This window comes from Melanerpes formicivorus, unplaced genomic scaffold, assembly GCF_026170545.1.
Source record: "Melanerpes formicivorus ecotype bairdi unplaced genomic scaffold, bMelFor1.0.p_v2 SCAF_139, whole genome shotgun sequence".
NCBI lineage: Eukaryota > Metazoa > Chordata > Aves > Piciformes > Picidae > Melanerpes > Melanerpes formicivorus.
In genome coordinates this window covers 218,839-237,241 of record NW_027142491.1, presented here as the reverse complement: position 1 = coordinate 237,241, position 18,403 = coordinate 218,839, and the positions used below count along the sequence as shown (strand labels likewise).

General features: G+C 58.1%; 1 protein-coding gene across 2 annotated transcripts in view; it reads left to right on the top strand.

The window, feature by feature from the left end:
* The window catches only part of PRKG1 (protein kinase cGMP-dependent 1), a 335,004-nt gene that overhangs the window by 278,218 nt on the left and 38,383 nt on the right, over window positions 1–18,403 (top strand). For both annotated transcript variants that reach the window (XM_068168482.1, XM_068168480.1), the window contains exons 8-9: window positions 9,117–9,182; window positions 16,767–16,841. In XM_068168482.1, coding sequence (XP_068024583.1) covers window positions 9,117–9,182; window positions 16,767–16,841 — 141 coding nt within the window. The remainder of the gene's footprint in view (window positions 1–9,116; window positions 9,183–16,766; window positions 16,842–18,403) is intronic.

Genomic DNA, 18,403 nt, shown 5'->3' with positions numbered 1-18,403 from the left:
TTGTTCCTCACATCCAATCTCAATCTGCTCTGCTCTGCTTTGCAGCCCTTGCCCCTGCTCCTGTCCCTGCAGGCCTTTGGGAGCAGTCTCTCTGCAGCCTTCTTGTAGCCTCTTCAGGTCCTGGCAGGCTGCTCTGAGGTCTGCCTGGAGCCTTCTCTTCTGCAGGCTGAACACCCCCAGCTCCCTCAGCCTGTGCTCACAGCAGAGCTGCTCCAACCCCCTGAGCATTTCCATGGCCTCCTCTGGAGCCTCTCCATCAGCTCCAGGTCCTTGCTGTGCTGAGGGCTCCAGAGCTGGATGCTGTACCCCAGGTGAGGTCTCCCCAGAGCAGAGTAAAGTGGTAATCATAAAGAGGCAGCCCCCACCCTGCTGACTGTGAGGGATTCCAGGGGGGTGGATTTGATCATGGATGAGGTCATCCACTGAATTCTGCCCACAGAAGTGGATCAATCACCCCTGGAACTTCGACATCACATCCCATGGGGTTCCACCTGCTGTGAGTGACCAACAGCCTCTGAGCAGAGTCTCTCTGCTTTGAAACCCCAGCTCAGGCTTTGCTTCCCTGGCTGAGATGAGCCAGCTGCCTCTGAACACCTGAGAGAGGCCTGGGGCCTGGCTCTGCTGGCAGGCAGCTGCATTCCCACATGGCTCCTGGGCACACATGGCAGCTATCTCCCTGGGCACACAGCCTGCTGGCTCTTTTTGCTGCACACTCCACATTTTCCCAGGAAAAAAGAGTGGGTTCCCCTGTGTGCTCAGAGATGAGAGGGAATTTCATGCCACTGATTTCAGTATTCTCTTTGGAGAGACAAGGGAAACATCAAACATATTCCCTGCCCTGGCACATCTTCCAGGGACGTGTGGGATGGATGAGGGGGCTGAAGGACACAGCTCAGAGGGTTCTCAGCAGTGGGGCAGAGCTTACTCGGAGGCCTGTAGGCTGTGGTGTGCCCCAGGGGTCAGCTCTGGGTCCAGTCAAGCTCAACACCAGCATCAATGACCTGGATTAAGGGACAGAGTGGAGCCTCCCCCAGCAGCCTGCTGGCACAGCACTGGCAGCAGAGGCTGACAGCCCTCAGGCTGTGCTGCCAGCCAGCCAGAGCTGGGCAGGCTGCAGAGCTGGGCAGAGGGAACCTCCTGGGGGTCACCAAGGGCAAGGGTAGGGTCCTGCCCCTGGGGAGGAAGAACCTCCTGCAGCAGGGCAGGGGAGGGGAGACCTGCTGGGAAGCAGCTCCAGGGAGCAGGACCTGGGAGTGCTGGGGGCCAACAAGTTCCCCATGAGCCAGCAAGGTGCCCTGGTGGCCAGGAAGCCAATGGGGTGCTGGGGGGCACCAAGACTGTGGGCAGCAGGGCAAGGGAGGTTCTCCTGCCCCTCTGCTCTGCCCTGGCGAGGCCACAGCTGGATTCCTGTGTCCAGCTCTGGGCTCCCCAGTTCCAGAGGCAGGGAAGTGCTGGAGAGAGCCCAGGGCAGGCTGGGAAGCTGCTGAGGGGCCTGGAGCAGCTCTGGGAGCAGCAAAGGCTGAGAGCCCTGGGGCTGAGAGCCTGCAGAAGAGCAGCCCCAGAGGGCAGCTGAGCAATGCTCAGCAAGAGCTAAAGGAGCTGTGGGGGGCAAGAGGCTGGGGCCAGGCTCTGCTGAGTGGTGCCCAGGGCCAGGCCAAGGGGCAAGGGGCACAGAGTGGCAGGCAGGAGGTTGGAGCTGCGCAGGAGGAGAAAGTTGTTTGGTGTGAGGCTGCTGGAGGCCTGGAGCAGGCTGCCCAGAGAGGTTGTGGAGTCTCCTGGTGTGGAGATATTCTAAACGCCCTTGGATGTGTTCCTGTGTGACCTGTCCTGGGTTTCCCTGCTCTAGCAGGGGGCTTGGACTGGATGCTCTCCAGAGGTCCCTTCCAACCACAGCAGGCTGGGATTCTGTGTGATTTTGAGCCTGGATGGATAATGAAGCCACAGAGCTGGTGGAGCAGTCCCCTGCCTGTCCCAAGCTCAGGGAGGATCTCACTGCTGCAGGATCTTGGGCTCAGTGCTGAATCAGATCTCCTGACAGCTCAGCCACTGCTCTGCCTCTGCTTCACTCTCTGGAACATGGGAAAAGTTTCTTCTACAGCCATAAAAGGCAGGAAAAAACAGGCAGGGTAAGGCTCTGAGGCTTCCTGGAGGAGATCATTAGAGGCATTTGCTGATCTGCCTCCCTGCAGCCATCCACATTCTGCAGGAGCCTGCACCCCTCGGAGCTGTCCCCTGAGGAGATCTCATGGGCACAGAGATTGTGAAGGACACACACAAGCTACCCACGGCCTGCAGGCTGCAGCAAGGTGCAAGGGAGCAAGGCTGAGACCTGCCCCTGGTGAAAAGGTTTGGATCTCTTGGGCAGAGGGATCTCTCCTGAGCCCCCACACTGCTGAAGCTTCCTCCAGGCTGTAGCAGAGGACAGCAGAGGTACGAAGCAGACAGTGATCACAGGAGCCATGCAGACACCTAGACAGGAAGAGACCTTTCAGATCATCCATTCCAGCCTTTCCCCCAGCCTTGCCAGGGCACCACTAAACCTTGCACTCAGCACCACAGCTACACGATCAGGAATGGCTCCAGGGGTGGAGGCTCCACCACTGCCCTGGCAGCTTGGGCTTTGAGATGCTTTCAGGGAAGAAATTGTTCCTCAAGCCCAACATAAATCTCTCCTGTGCACACCCTGAAGCCTTGCCTGCTCCTCCTGTCCCTTCTTCCTTGGGAGCAGGTCCCATAGTATCACATCTGCACAGCTTTTGAGTACTTCCAGGGATGGGGACTCCAGCACTGCCCTGGGCAGCCTGGGCCAGGCTTTGACAGCCCTTTCAGGGAAGATGTTGTTCCTCATGGCCAAACTAAACGTCCCCTGGTGCAACTGAAGGCTGCTTTCCCTCACCCTGTCCCTTGTTCCATGGGAGCAGAGCCCAAGCCCCAGCTGGCTGCAGCCTCCTCTCAGGAGCTGCAGAGAGCAAGGAGGTCTCCCTCAGCCTCCTCTGCTCCACACTCAACCCCCCCAGCTCCCTCAGCTGCTCCTCCCCAGCCCTCTTCTCCACACCCTTCCCGAGCTCTCTTGCCCTTCTCTGGCCCTGCTCCAGCCCTCCAGCTCTCCAGCCAGTCCCTGCCCAGCCTGTGTTGGTGCCTGGGGTTGCCCTGAGCCAGCTGCAGGACCTTGCCCTTGGCCTTGTTGAGCCTCCTGAGGTTGGCTTGGGCCCAGCTCTGCAGCCTGCCCAGGTGCCTCTGGATGGATCCAGCCCTCCAGCTGTCAGCAGCACCACACAGCTTGGTGCCATGCCAGACCTGCACTCAGTGCCACATCAGGTCTCTGTTAGTCCCTGCATGGTTAGCCCCTTCCCTCCCAAGGCTTTTCCTTTCCTGTTCACTGCCTCCAAGGTTCTTATGAACAGTTTTAGATCTCAGTGCCTGAGCCCCAGCAGAGCTGCAGGAGCCTGTGCTGCAGCCAGGGGTTTGGGACTTCCTGGCATCTCCTTTCGCTGCTGAGCTCTGCACACCATGCTGGCAGGATTTCAGCCCTACAGGCTGGTGCCAGAGATGGTCTCTAAGTATCATCAGCTTACAAGATGCCAAGGCTGAAGAGAGCCTCTTGTCTCAGACTAAATCTAAACTTCCCACATTGAGGAGTAGGGGATAAATATTTCCAGTTTGATTCCAAGCTGATTTGATGGCAACAATTGCTGTGTCTAGGGAAGCATCTCAGATTTGTGCTGGATCCTGCCCTTGGCTCACAGCAACCCCAGGAAGGCTCCAGGCTGGGGCAGAGGGGCTGGAAAGTGCCGAGCAGGAAAGGCCCTGGGGGTGCTGGGTGGCAGCAGCTGGAGAGGAGGCAGCAGTGCCCAGGGGGGCAAGAAGGGCAGCAGCAGCCTGGCCTGGAGCAGCAATGGTGTGGGCAGCAGGAGCAGGGCAGGGATTGTGCCCTGGGCTGGGCACTGGGGAGGCCACAGCTTGAGTGCTGCCTTCAGCTCTGGGCCCTCACTCTAAAGATTCTTCATTGTCTCCAGTCTCATTCTCTGCTCTTCAGAGCCAGGCAGCTGTGCCTTGTCCAGCAGGGACATCCCCAAGCAGAGCAGGCTGCTTACAGCCCCACACAACCTGCCCTGCACTGCTGCCAGCCATGGGGCAGCTCCCAGCTCTCTGGGCAGCCTGGGCCAGGCTCTCCCCACCCTCAGCACCAAACATTTCTCCTTCTCTCCACTCTCAATCTCTCCTCTCCCAGCTCAAAGCCATTGTCCCTGGGCCTGGCACTCCCAGCCCTTCTCCAAAGTCCCTCCCCAGCTCTCCTGGAGCCCTTCAGGTCCTGCAAGGCTGCTCTGAGGTCTGCCTGCAGCCTTCTCTTCTCCAGGCTGCACAGCCCCAGCTCTCCCAGCCTGGCCCCACAGGAGAGGTTCTGCAGCCTCTGCTCATCTCTGTGGCCTCCTCTGGACCCAGCAGCTCCTGGTGCCCCATTAATAACTGGGATTCAGCAGCAGTAAGCCAAACCCCTGCACCTCTGCCTCCCTTAGTTTTGTGTTGGGTGTTTGCTGATTGCACTGGGGAGAAGCTTTGTCTCTGTTGGGTGTTCTGAGCAGCTGCACCCAAGGCTGACAGTCTTCTGAAAAACCAACCCTAGCTCTGTCCTTTAAAGAGAGTTTTGCCTGCAGAATCCCTGCAGGGAGGGCTTGGAAGGGACCTCTGGGCATCCTCCAGCCCAAGCCCTGCTCCAGCAGGGCACCCACAGCAGCTTGCCCAGCAGCACAGTGCCCAGGGGGGGTTGGAAGCTCTCCACACCAGGAGACTCCACAACCTCTCTGGGCAGCCTGCTCCAGGCCTCCAGCAGCCTCACACCAAACAACTTTCTCCTCCTGCTCAGCTCCAACCTCCAGGCTGGTCTCTGTGCTCCTTGTGCTGAAGGCCAGGCTGTGCAGTTGTGCTGACACACTCTGGGAGAGCTTTAGGAACATGAGTGATGTTCCCACTGGGTCCCCACCGAGCTGAGGAGCTGAGGTGTGGTGGTGCAGGATCTCAGTGCCCTGCTGCCTGGGCATCTGCCCAGAGCAGGAGTAGTGCCCACTCCTGTGCAGTGCTACTGAGGTCTCTGGCTCCAGATCCCCTCTGCTTCTATTTCCTGGTGCTGATGTGCCCTCCAACCCCCCCCCAAGCAGCTGTGACCTTTCCACAGCTCCTCAGGTCTGAAGTTGAGAGGCCGTAAGAGAGCAGAGCTCAGCGGGAGCAGGGAGCAGAGCCAGGGCTGGCAGCAGGAGAGGCTTCTCCTGCGGGCAATGGTGGAGGTGAGGAGCAGCCATGGAGCCTTCAGAGGCTGAAGGAGACTCCTCCAAGGAAGGCTGCTGCGTGCTGGGGAGCAGCCAAGAGCAGTCCTGAAGCCAAGCCACACATGTCAGAGTCATGCTGACTGCATGGCAGCTGCTGGGCACTGCTGGTAGCCACTTGCAGCATGGGTGTGCCCTGCACCTCTGCTGCATGCACTGCCATGCAATCCCTTGCTGCACTGGGTGTCCTGCACCTCTGCTGCATGCACTGCCATGCAATCCCTTGCTGCACTGGGTGTGCCCTGCACCTCTGCTGCATGCACTGCCATGCAATCCCTTGCTGCACTGGGTGCCCTGCACCTCTGCTGCATGCACTGCCATGCAATCCCCTGCTGCACTGGGTGTGCCCTGCACCTCTGCTGCATGCACTGCCATGCAATCCCTTGCTGCACTGGGTGTCCTGCACCTCTGCTGCATGCACTGCCATGCAATCCCTTGCTGCACTGGGTGTGCCCTGCACCTCTGCTGTGTGCACTGCCATGCAATCCCTTGCTGCACTGGGTGTGCCCTGCACCTCTGCTGCATGCACTGCCATGCAATCCCTTGCTGCACTGGGTGTGCCCTGCACCTCTGCTGCATGCACTGCCATGCAATCCCTTGCTGCACTGGGTGTGCCCTGCACCTCTGCTGCATGCACTGCCATGCAATCCCTTGCTGCACTGGGTGTGCCCTGCACCTCTGCTGCATGCACTGCCATGCAATCCCTTGCTGCACTGGGTGCCCTGCACCTCTGCTGCATGCACTGCCATGCAATCCCCTGCTGCACTGGGTGTGCCCTGCACCTCTGCTGCATGCACTGCCATGCAATCCCTTGCTGCACTGGGTGTCCTGCACCTCTGCTGCATGCACTGCCATGCAATCCCTTGCTGCACTGGGTGTGCCCTGCACCTCTGCTGTGTGCACTGCCATGCAATCCCTTGCTGCACTGGGTGTGCCCTGCACCTCTGCTGCATGCACTGCCATGCAATCCCTTGCTGCACTGGGTGTGCCCTGCACCTCTGCTGCATGCACTGCCATGCAATCCCTTGCTGCACTGGGTGTGCCCTGCACCTCTGCTGCATGCACTGCCATGCAATCCCTTGCTGCACTGGGTGTGCCCTGCACCTCTGCTGCATGCACTGCCATGCAATCCCTTGCTGCTTTGGGTACTTCCAATAATTCTTTGTTGCATTCAATGCTGTACATACAAACAATTCCTTGTTGCATGTCATGCTCTGCACTTCTGCACTTCTCATGATGCTTTGATGCATTTGCTGTCCTGCACTTCCAAGGGTTGCTCTTTGCATGTAATGCCTTGCACTAACAGTTATCACTTGGTGCACTTAATGCCTTGCAGTTACAATTAGCTACTTGTTGCATTTGGTGATGTGCAGCTACAGGTTGCCCAGGGAGGCTGTGGCTGCCTCCTGCCTGGAGGTGCTGAAGGCCAGGCTGGATGAGGCCTGGAGCAGCCTGGGCTGGGGGGAGGGGTCCCTGCCCATGGCTGGGGGCTGGAGCTGGATGAGCTTTGAGCTCCCTTCCAACCCAACCCACTCCCCTTCCAACCCCCCCAGCTCCCTTAACCCTGTTCTCCAAATCCACTCCAAATCCTGTGTGTAGGGCAAGCACAGGCACAAGAGACCCAACCCTTTGAAACAGGACTAATGAATTCAGCTTGGAACCCTCTGTCCATCCCACTGAACACTGGAAGATGCTGTTGGAAACAGCAGTTCCCTTCTTGGAGGGCTGCAAGGATCAGCATAGCAATACAGTGACAGAACCCCGTGGTGGCTGCTAGAGAAACACTCCCTGTCCCCTGAGGTATTCAGTGCCTCACTGGAATGGCTTTGGAGCTATCTTGGGCATCTTGCAAACAGAAGGAGCAGAAACACAACCCCAGAATCACAGAGTCACAGCACACATCCAGTGGGCAGAGCCCTCCAAGCTCAGCCAGCCCAACCCCCAGCCAGCACTGCAGGCTCAGCACCAAACCCTGTCCTTAAGCACCAGCTCCACACTGCTGGAACAGCCCCAGGGATGGGGACTCCAGCACTGCCCGGGGCAGAGCATTCCAGTGGCTGAGAGCCCTTCCAGGGCAGGAATCTCTCCTGAGCTCCAGCCTCAGCCTCCCCTGGGGCAGCTTGGAGCCATTGCCTCTGCTCCTGTCTCTTGCCACCAAGGGGCCGAGGCTGCCCCCTCCTGACTCCAACCTCCCTGCAGGGAGCTGTAGAGAGCAAGGAGGTCTCCCTCAGCCTCCTCTTCTCCAGCCTCAACACCCCCAGCTCCCTCAGCCCTCCTCTGGCCCAGGGGCTCCAGGCCCTTCTCCAGCCTGGCTGCCCTGCTCTGGACAGGCTCCAGCCCTCGGTGTCCTTCCTGCAGGGAGGGCCCAGAGCAGAGCACAGCACTCCAGGTGTGGCCTCCCCAGTGCTGAGCACAGAGGGATGGTCACCTCCTGGCCCTGCTGCCCACCCTGGTCCTGATCCAAGCCAGGATGCCATTGGCTTTCTTGGCCCCCTGGGCACTGCTGGCTCCTGGTCAGTGAGTGCCAACCAACACCCCCAGGGCCCTCTCCCAGCTGCAGCTTTCCAACCACACCTCCCCAGGTCTGGAGCTCCCCATGGGGTGGTTGTGACCCAAAGCAGAACTGTTCCTGTTACAGCTGACATTGGGATGGTGCCTTTGAGTGGATCCTCACTCTGTGCATTAGAGCTCATTAATCCCCCAAGGTAAATGAAATGAGGGTAATTAGAAGGAAAGGGAAAGAAGCAGTGGAGGAGCAGCAGATGATTATTAGCTTGTGCAGCTTTGGTAAACACAGGGAGGAGAAGTGCTGATGTTTAATACCCCACGACAGAGCTGGTGTCTCAATGCCTAAACCCAAGGATTCCAACTTTGTTGGTCATTAATTCCAATCAAAGCTGAACACATTTACCATTATCTCAGATGCCTTCCTGCAGGAGAAAGACAGTTTATCTCTTTTCTGTTACACAGAGATGATTTTTATGCTGCATTCCATGACTGCAGGCAAGGAAAACACAGCCACTGGCTCCCAGACTCACAGAGTGGGTTGGGTTGGAAGGGAGCTCAAAGCTCATCCAGCTCCAGCCCCCAGCCATGGGCAGGGACCCCTCCCACCAGCCCAGCCTGCTCCAGGCCTCATCCAGCCTGGCCTGCAACCCCTCCAGGCAGGAGGCAGCCACAGCCTCCCTGGGCAGCCTGTGCCAGAGTCTCCCCAGCCTCACCCTCAACAATTTCTTCCTCCTCTCCACTCTCAATCTCTCCTCTCCCAGCTCAAAGCCATTGTCCCTGGGCCTGGCACTCCCAGCCCTTCTCCAAAGTCCCTCCCCAGCTCTCCTGGAGCCCTTCAGGTCCTGCAAGGCTGCTCTGAGGTCTGCCTGCAGCCTTCTCCTCTCCAGGCTGAACAGCCACAAAATGTTCATTGCAGTTGCTGATATTTTGGCCAAGCTCTTTGTGTCCGTGTTAGAGATGGATGTGCCTGGAGCAGATGAGAGGCAGGGGCTGCTGCGTGCCTGGGTGTCCATTCACTGCAACCTGCTGCTTCTTATCCCCCAGGGGTTGGCTTTTAGCCTTGGTGTGCTTGAAGCCTTTCTGGGTCATGACCTGCAAACCCAGACAGGGACCAGTTGTGAAACCCAAACCCACCAAGGTGTTCTTGTGAGGTGCAGAAATTCTTGTGAGACCTAGCAATGTATTCCTGAAGGGCTTTAGGAATGCAAAAGGGTTGGACATCAAGAGCTGCTGATGCAAAGAAAAGAGCTGATTGAAGCAAGGTCCTTCTGTTGTTGTCTCTTTCAGGGAGGACGTGAGGACAGCCAACGTCATCGCAGCTGAGGCAGTCACCTGTCTGGTGATAGACAGAGAGTGAGTACATCCATCTCCTGCCTTGGGCTGGGCTGGGCTGGAGCTCCCCTGGGTGCCTTTTCCAGATGGAGCCTTGGGTCATTTTCCCCAGAGAGGTCATTTGGTGTCAATTGGACTAGAGCGATCTCTTGAAGAAAGATCTTCAACCTCATGCCCTTTGAGGTCTCAGCTCCTTTTTGGTAGCTCTCAGGTTCTGCTGCTTGTCACCAGCATTTCTGTGTCTGTGAAGCTCTCTCCCCCATTTACCTTTTCCTCTATAAATTTGATACTTGCTCATATTTCTTGCTCAGTGACTCTTCAAAACCCAAGGACTGCAGAGACCTGGACCTTTGGTACTCATGTGAGACACTGGAACAGGTTGCCCAGAGAGGCTGGGGATATCCCCTCCCTGGAGGTGTTCAAAGCAAGGTTGGGTGAGACCTCGAGCATCCTGGGCTGGTGGGAAGTGTCCCTGCCCATGGCAGGGGGTTGGAACTGGATGAGCTTTAAGGTCCTTTCCAACCCTAACTATTCTGTGCATCTATGGATTCTATGGCCAATACAGTCAGGCTCTCTCTGTGTCCTTCAGAGAGGGTCCCCTGGTATTCCAGCATCAGAGAATGGTCTGGGTTGGAAGGGACCTCCAAAGGTCATCCAGTCCAACCCCCCTGCAGTCAGCAGGGCAAAGCTCAGTGGTGACAAAGGAAGACAGGGAGGAAGCACTGAAAGGCAAAATGGGAATCAGCAAGGAGCTCTCACGCTGTGGAAGTGGAGCCAGGGTGTCACCATCCCTGGAGCTGCTCAACAACCTTTGGGGGAGATGAAATGGATTCAAGTTGCCCCAGGGGAGGTTTAGGTTGGACATGAGGAGCAAGTTCTTCCCCAAAAGGGTTGGCCTGGCCCAGGCTGCCCAGGGCAGTGGTGGAGTCCCCATCCCTGCAGGGGTTTCAAAGCCATGGAGCTGTGGTGCTGAGGACCATGGCTCAGTGGTGACCTGGCTGTGCTGCATGATCTGCAAGTCCTCTTCCAACCACAGTGATTTGGTGACCCACTGTCATGATCAGGTCCTTTAGCAGCCATGAGTCCAGCCAAAGACAAAGCCAGCAGACCTTGAGCATTGCTTTGAGCACTGCTTTGGCTGGGCACTGTGAGCAGGAAGAAACCCCAGAGAATCAGTGACTGCAGGGGCACTCTCTGCTGATCACCTTCCAGATGGCTCACTGGCTCCTCTTCTGTGCCCCTCTCCTGCTCTGTGGTGACCTTGCAGGGGTGAGGGGATGCAAGTTAAATTGAACCTGCTGGAGCTGTGGTTGATCTACACCAGAGCTGCCTGCAGTGCCCTGCAATTAGCCAGGTGCCAGCATCTGGACAAATCCTGCTTGCAGGGCTATTTTTAGACTATTTGTAGGTTAGGGAAGGTTGTCCTGAGCCTTGACACTTCTGACTTCTTCTCATGCCTCTACTCTTAGAGTATTGCTTGATGGGTATGTGAGGAACTGTAGAAAACAGGACCTGAAAGGGGACCTGCAGGAGAGCTGGGGAGGGACAGCTCTCTGGGCAGCATGGGCCAGGCTCTCCCCACCCTCAGCACCAAACATTTCTCCTTCTCTCCACTCTCAAGCTCCCTCTTGCAGGCCAAACCATCCCCCCTTGGCCTGGCACAAGAGGCCCTGCTCAGCAGTCTGTCCCCAGCTTTCTGCTGGGCCCTTGGAGCACTGCAAGGCCACCAGGAGGGCTCCCTGCAGCCTTCTCCCCTGCAGGCTGCCCAAGGCCAACTCTCCCAGCCTGGCTCCACAGGGGAGGTTCTGCAGCCTCTGCTCATCTCTGTGGCCTCCTCTGGAGCCTCTCCAGCAGCTCCAGGTCCTTCTTGTGCTGGGGGCCCCAGAGCTGGAGGCAGTGCTGCAGGTGGGCTCTGAGCAGAGCAGAGGGGCAGAATCCCCTCCCTGTGCTGCTGCTCTCCCTGCTCTGGCTGCAGCTCAGCACAGGGTTTGCTGTGGGCTCCCAGTGATCGCCTCAGGCTTCCTGCAAGGCTGCTCAGATTTGCTGCAGCAGCAGAGTTGGTCTGGCTGGGGAAATGTCAGCAGTGAGGGCATGCTGGGTGTGAGGGGCTGCTCCTCTGTGGCACATCTGGTGGAGCCATAGGCAGGACAACCTTGAGCCTCTCTTCTGTGAATCACCTGGGATCTATATGCCCAGGCAGAGCTGCCTTGCAGCTGCTTTGCATGGAGACAAAACATGAGGAAGAGGATCAAAACTCATCCCTCACATTTCAGCTTTCTCTGGCACCCTGAGAGAGAAGCTGAAGCAAATTCTTCAGGCTGGCTTTTGAGTTTGTTTTAGCAAGTCCCACTGAGACTGAAAAAGTGCCTGAAGTTGTTGATGAATCCCCCTCAGCCCCAAGAATGCTCAGCCTGAGGTGGATCCAGGTTCATCTTCTGTCTCTGTGTGGCTTGTTTGCTGCTTACCTTCAGCTGTGTGTGCTGAGGACAGCCATGTCCTGCAGCACTGAGATCTGCCAGCCGCCAGTCTGCTGGGTGCTGCCTGCTGCAGATGTTTGGGAGAGGAGCTGAAGGATGAGAGCCACTGCTGCTGCTGGCCTGGAGTCCTGCTGGAGCACTGCAGCAGGCTGCCCAGGGAGGTGGTTGAGGCTCCCTGCCTGGAGCTATTGCAGGGGAGGCTGGAGAGGGCTCTGGGCAGCCTGCTCCAGTGGAGGATGTCCCTGCTGAGTGCAGGGGGCTGGGCTGGCTGGGCTCTGGAGGTCACTTCCAGCCCAGAGCACTCTGTGGTTCTGGGGTGTCTGCAGATACTGGATGGAAATTGCTGTCTTGTCTGCCTGGTGTTCTCTTTGGTTAGGTAGATCAGGGCCAGCTTGGGGGAGTTAACAGAAAAAGAAAGAATCACAGGATGTCAGGAGTTAGAAGGGACCTCTGGACATCCCCCAGCCCAAGCCCCCTGCCTAGGCAGGGTCACTAAGGGAAGCTTGCCAAGGGGCACAATGCCTGGGGGGGGGGGTTGGAAGCTCTCCACACCAGGAGACTCCACAACCTCTCTGGGCAGCCTGCTCCAGGCCTCCAGCAGCCTCACAACAAACAACTTTCTCCTCCTGCTCAGCTCCAACCTCCTGCCTGCCACTCTGTGCCCCTTGCCCCTTGGCCTGGCCCTGGGCACCACTCAGCAGAGCCTGGCCCCAGCCTCTTGCCCCCCACAGCTCCTTTAGCTCATGAGTGCACCCAGGACTCCAGATGTGGCCTGGCTAGAGCAGAGTAGAAGGGGAGGAGAACCTCCCTTGCCCTGCTGCCCACACTCTTGGTGCCCCCCAGCACTCCATTGGCTTCCTGGCCACCAGGGCACCTTGCTGGCTCATGGGGAACTTGTTGGCCCCCAGCACTCCCAGGTCCTGCTCCCTGGAGCTGCTTCCCAGCAGGTCTCCCCTCCCCTGCCCTGCTGCAGGAGGTTGTTCCTCCCCAGGGGCAGGACCCTACCCTTGCCCTTGGTGACCCCCAGGAGGTTCCCTCTGCCCAGCTCTGCAGCCTGCCCAGCTCTGGCTGGCAGCACAGCCTGAGGGCTGTCAGCCTCTGCTGCCAGTGCTGTGCCAGCAGCACAGTGTGCTGCTTTCAAAGCTTTGCAGCTCTCCACCCCCAGCACTGGGGTGAATTAAGGTCTCACCAGCATGGATGGCTCCAGTATTTTCTAAATCCTGAGCCCCTGATGCTCCTCTGCTGCTCAGGATTTAGCTCACTAATCCCTGGAGATGTGAGCTGGGCCACAGCCATTTCAGTTTGGGTACCTGAACACTGGGCAGCCCTTCCTGCATGCATCATGTCAGATCTCGGCCCTGCCAAGTGGAGTCTTCGTGGCCACTGGGTTGATCTGCTGGTAGGAAGGCAGCAGGAAGGGGGACCTGGCCAGGCTGCAGCCATGGGATGAGGCCAATGGGATGAGGTTCAACAAGGCCAAGTGCTGAGTGCTGCCCCTGGGTCACAGCAGCCCCAGGAAGGCTCCAGGCTGGGCCAGAGGGGCTGGAAAGTGCCCAGCAGGAAAGGCCCTGGGGGTGCTGGGTGGCAGCAGCTGGAGAGGAGGCAGCAGTGCCCAGGGGGGCAAGAAGGGCAGCAGCAGCCTGGCCTGGAGCAGCAATGGTGTGGGCAGCAGGAGCAGGGCAGGGATTGTGCCCTGGGCTGGGCACTGGGGAGGCCACAGCTTGAGTGCTGCCTTCAGCTCTGGGCCCTCCCTGCCAGAAGGAGCTGGAGGGCTGGAGCAGGGCCAGAGAAGGGCAAGAGAGCTGGGGAAGGGTCTGGAGAAGAGGGCTGGGGAGGAGCAGCTGAGGGAGCTGGGCGGGTTGAGTGTGGAGCAGAGGAGGCTGAGGGAGACCTCCTTGCTCTCTGCAGCTCCTGAGAGGAGGCTGCAGCCAGCTGGGGGCTGGGCTCTGCTCCCCAGGCTCAGGTGAGAGAAGGAGAGGAACTGGCCTGAAGTTGTGCCAGGGGAGGCTTAGGTTGGAGCTGAGGAACAATTTCTCTGGTGCCAGAGTGGTCAGGGAGTGGCACAGGCTGCCCAGGGAGGTGGTGGAGGCTCCATGCCTGGAGCCATTCAGGCTCAGCCTGGCTGTGTCCCTGGGCAGCCTGCTCTGGCTGCAGCTGTCCCTGTGCCTGCAGGACAGGATGCCCTTGGAGAGTCCCTTCCAACACAGTGCATTCTGGATTTGAAAACCCAGAAGGTGTGGCTGGAGGACAGGGATGTGGTGGTGGCACCTCATCACCATGGGACTCAGCAGCCACATTGGCAGATTTGCACTGAGGCTTTAATTGGAGAGACGAAAAACTTCAGGAGGAGGTTCATGTCAGTGGCTTCTGTCCCTGGGCAAATCAGAGCTGGGTAAATCAGTTTGGGTCTGTCACAGTATCACAGTCTCACAGTATCACCAAGGTTGGAAGAGACCTCAAAGATCATTGAGTCCAACCTGTCACCACAGACCTCATGACTAGACCATGGCTCCAAGTGCCACATCCAATCCCCTCTTGAACACCTCCAGGGCCAGTGACTCCACCACCTCCCTGGGCAGCACATCCCAATGCTGAATGACTCGCTCGGTGAAGAACTTTCTCCTCACCTCCAGCCCAAACCTCCCCTGGCACAGCTTGAGACTGTGTCCTCTTGTTCTGGTGCTGGGTGCCTGGGAGAAGAGGCCAACCTCTTCCCTGCTACGACCACCTTTCAGGTAGTTGTAGAGGGCAATGAGGTCTCCCCTGAGCCTCCTCTTCTCCAGGCTAAGCAACCCCAGCTCCCTCAGCCTCTCCTCACAGGGCTGTGCTCAAGGCCTCTCCCCAGCCTTGTTGCCCTTCTCTGGACACCTTCAAGTGTCTCAATGTCCTTCTTAAACTGAGGGGTCCAGAACTGGACACGGGACTCAAGGTGCGGCCTACCCAAAGCAGAGTCCAGGGGCACTATGACCTCCCTGCTCCTGCTGGCCACACTATTCCTAATGCAGGCCAGGATGCCATTGGCCCTCCTGGCCCCCTGGACACACTGCTGGCTCATGTTCAGGCAGCTGTCAATCAGCACCCCCAGGTCCCTCTCTGTTTGGCAGCTCTCAGCCACTCTGACCCCAGCCTGTAGCTCTGCATGGGATTGCCATGGCCAAAGTGCAGCCCCTGGCACTTGGACTTGTTCAGTGCCATCCCATTGGCCCCTGCCCATCTGTCCAGCCTGGCAAGGTCCCTCTGCAGAGCCCTTCTGCCCTCTAACTGATCAACATCTGCTCCTAACTTGGTGTCATCTGCAAACTTGCTGATGAATGACTCAATGCCCTCATCCAGATCATCAATGAAGATGTTAAAGAGCACAGGGCCCAGCACTGATCCCTGGGGCACACCACTGGTGCCTGGCTGCCAGCTGGCTGTGGCACCATTCACCACCACTCTCTGGGCTCAGCCTCCAGCCAGTTCCTAACCCAGCTCAGAGTGCTGCTGTCCCAGCCAGGGGCTGACAGCTTAGCCAGCAGTTTGCTGTGGGGGGTTGTGTCAAAGGCCTTGCTGCAGTCCAGGCAGACCACATCCACAGCCTGCCCCACAGCCACCAGGCAGTCACCTGATCATAGAAGGAGCTCAGGTTGGAGAGGCAGGACCTGCCCCTCCTAAATCCATGCTGGCTGGGCCTGAGCCCTTGGCCATGCTTCAGGTGCAGTTATTGCCGCCAGGATAATCTGCTCCATCACTTTCCCTGGCACTGAGGTCAGGCTGCCAGGCCTGGAGTTTCCAGGTTCTTCCATCCAACCTTTTTTATGGATGGGGACCACATTGGCCAGTTTCAGTCACCTGGGACCTCACCTGTGAGCCAGGACTGGAGGAAAATGATGGAGAGTGGCCTGGCCAGCTCCTCTGCCAGCTCCCTCAGCACCCTAGGATGGATCCCATCTGGTCCCATGGACTTGTGAGTGTCCAAGTGGCTCAGCAGGTCCCAAACTAATTCCTCATGGATTTCTGGGGCACCACTCTGCTCCCCGACCCCATCGCCCAGCTCCGGAGGCCACTCCTCCTGAACTCCTGCCTTGCTGTTAAACACTGAGGCAAAGAAGGTGTTCAGCACCTCAGCCTTTTCCTCATCTTCGGTCACCATGTTCCCCTCCAGGTCCACTAGGGAGTGCAGGTTCTTCCTGCCCTCCTTCTTATTGTTAATATATTTGTAACAATGCTTTTTATTGCCTTTGTCAGAGGTGTTCAGCTTCAGTTCCAGCTGGGCCTTTGCCTCCCTAATTTTATTCCTACATAATCTAACAGCTTCCTTGAACATACCTCGAGAAGCCTTCCTCTCCTTCCAAAGGTGATGCAGCCTCTTCTTCCCCCTTAAATCCTCCAGGAGCTGCTTGCTCATCCAGGCCCAGAGCCTTCCCCTGGGCTCATTTTTGGGCGCGTGGGAACCGCCAGTTCCTGTGCCTTCAAGAGCTCCTGTTTGAAGTAGGTCCAACCCTCCTGGACCCCTTGGTTCATGAGGGTTGGTACCCAGGGGACTTTGCAAGTGAGTTTCTTAAACAGGCTGCAGTTTGCCCTCCTGCAGCCCAGTGTGAAGGTTCTGTTGGTGCTCCTCCCTATCCCCCTGCATATTGAACACTTCACTATCTCATGGTCACGTGTCAGGGGTCGTGTCAGTGGTGCCCAGTGACACCATTGTGCCCACCAAGGGGCAATGGGCACAAACTGGAACATCAAAAGTTCCATCTGAAGATGAGGAGGAACTTCTGCAGTTTAAGGGTGCTGGAGCCCTGGGGCCAGCTGCCTAGAGAGATGCTCCAGTCTCTGGAGAGCCTCCCAACCGCCCTTGGTGTGTTCCTGTGTGCCCTGCCCTGGGTGACCCTGCCTTGGCAGGGGGTTGGACTGGATGATCTCCAGAGTACCCTTCCAGCCCTCTCCATGCTGGGTTCTGTGGTTATTGCATTTCTAGGCCTTCTTCAGCACATTTGAGGTCACATTTGCCAGCAGATGCCTGGCCCTATTCTGGTCAGTCTTGTCCATCCAAGCAGCAGGAGGTGAGCAGGGCTTGCTCCTGAAGCAGTGCCGGCTTTGCTGGTTCCCACAGGGAGACCCTTCTTCTCAAAGTGTCCTTTTGTCTTTACAGCTCCTTCAAGCATCTGATTGGGGGCCTGGATGATGTTTCCAACAAGGCCTATGAAGATGCAGAAGCAAAAGCAAAGTAAGTGTCTGCTTGTGGTGGGCAGGGGGAAGTCCTCACCTCAGCTCAGCCCAACGCTGTCCCTCAGCACAAGGGCACTAGATGACTTCACAAGTGGGGAACTGGCTGCTCCCTGCATGTTCCTCTGGGTGAGCCACCTCCTGTCTCTCTGGACCTCCCCATCAGCACAAGAGAACCAGAGGGAGATGGCTTTCTTCAGGTGACCACTAAGAATGGTCCTGAGGTCCATCTCAGTCATCGTCTGTGAGCCCAGGGAAAGGTTGGCGCTGCAAAACTGTCACAAAGTGATTGTCTCCAGAGCCTGGAGAGGTCAGGTGAGGAAGGGAACTTGTTTGCTTCTTTGGAGAATGCTGGCAGACACCTTCAGAAAGTCCAAAGGTGTTTGAGACAAGGGATGGGAGATGCCTGGCATTTTGGAATGAATATCACACCAGCCTAGCTGTGGAGCAGAGGCACTGAGCTGGGTGGCAGTGCTGAGTTGCTGGAGGGCAAGAGGCTCTGCAGAGATCTGCCCAGGCTGGATCCATGGGATGAGGTTCAACAAAGCCAAGTGCAGGGTGATGCCCCTGGGTCCCAGCAACCCCAGGAAGGCTCCAGGCTGGGGGCAGAGGGGCTGGAAAGTGCCCAGCAGGAAAGGCCCTGGGGGTGCTGGGTGGCAGCAGCTGGAGAGGAGCCAGCAGTGCCCAGGGGGGCAAGAAGGGCAGCAGCAGCCTGGCCTGGAGCAGCAATGGTGTGGGCAGCAGGAGCAGGGCAGGGATTGTGCCCTGGGCTGGGCACTGGGGAGGCCACAGCTTGAGTGCTGCCTTCAGCTCTGGGCCCTCCCTGGCAGCAGGAGCTGGAGGGCTGGAGCAGGGCCAGAGAAGGGCAAGAGAGCTGGGGAAGGGTGTGGAGAAGAGGGCTGGGGAGGAGCAGCTGAGGGAGCTGGGGGGGTTGAGTGTGGAGCAGAGGAGGCTGAGGGAGACCTCCTTGCTCTCTGCAGCTCCTGAGAGGAGGCTGCAGCCAGCTGGGGGTTGGGCTCTGCTCCCATGGAACAAGGGACAGGAGGAGAGGAACTGGCCTGAAGTTGTGCCAGGGGAGGCTTAGGTTGGAGAGAAGGAACAATTCCTTTGGTGCCAGAGTGGTCAGGGAGTGTCAGAGGCTGCCCAGGGAGGTGGTGGAGTCCCCATGCCTGGAGGTGTTGCAGCAAGCTGTGGCCATGGCACCTGGGGCCGTGGCTGGGTGACGATGAGGGAGGTGGGTTGGTGTTGCACTGGGTGAGCTTCCAGGGCTTTCCCAGCTTTTCCATGATTCCATGCTGCTCATCTGTAACTCTACCCTGTCAGAGGGGGCTGCAGTTCTTTCCCACCCCCTCTTGCTCTCTGCTCGCCTGGCCTGAGGAGCTCTGCTCAGCTGCTTGCTGCGGCTCTGCGGCGCCGCCGGGGAGGGGGTGCGGGACAGAGCCTGCAGCGGCGCTCGGCGGAAGGCACTGCAGAGCCGCTCGGGCCGAAGCCGCTGGACTGCTCCTCCCGTCGAGCCCTTTGACTTCCTTTGACTTCACAGAATCATTTCACTTTCGCAGAATC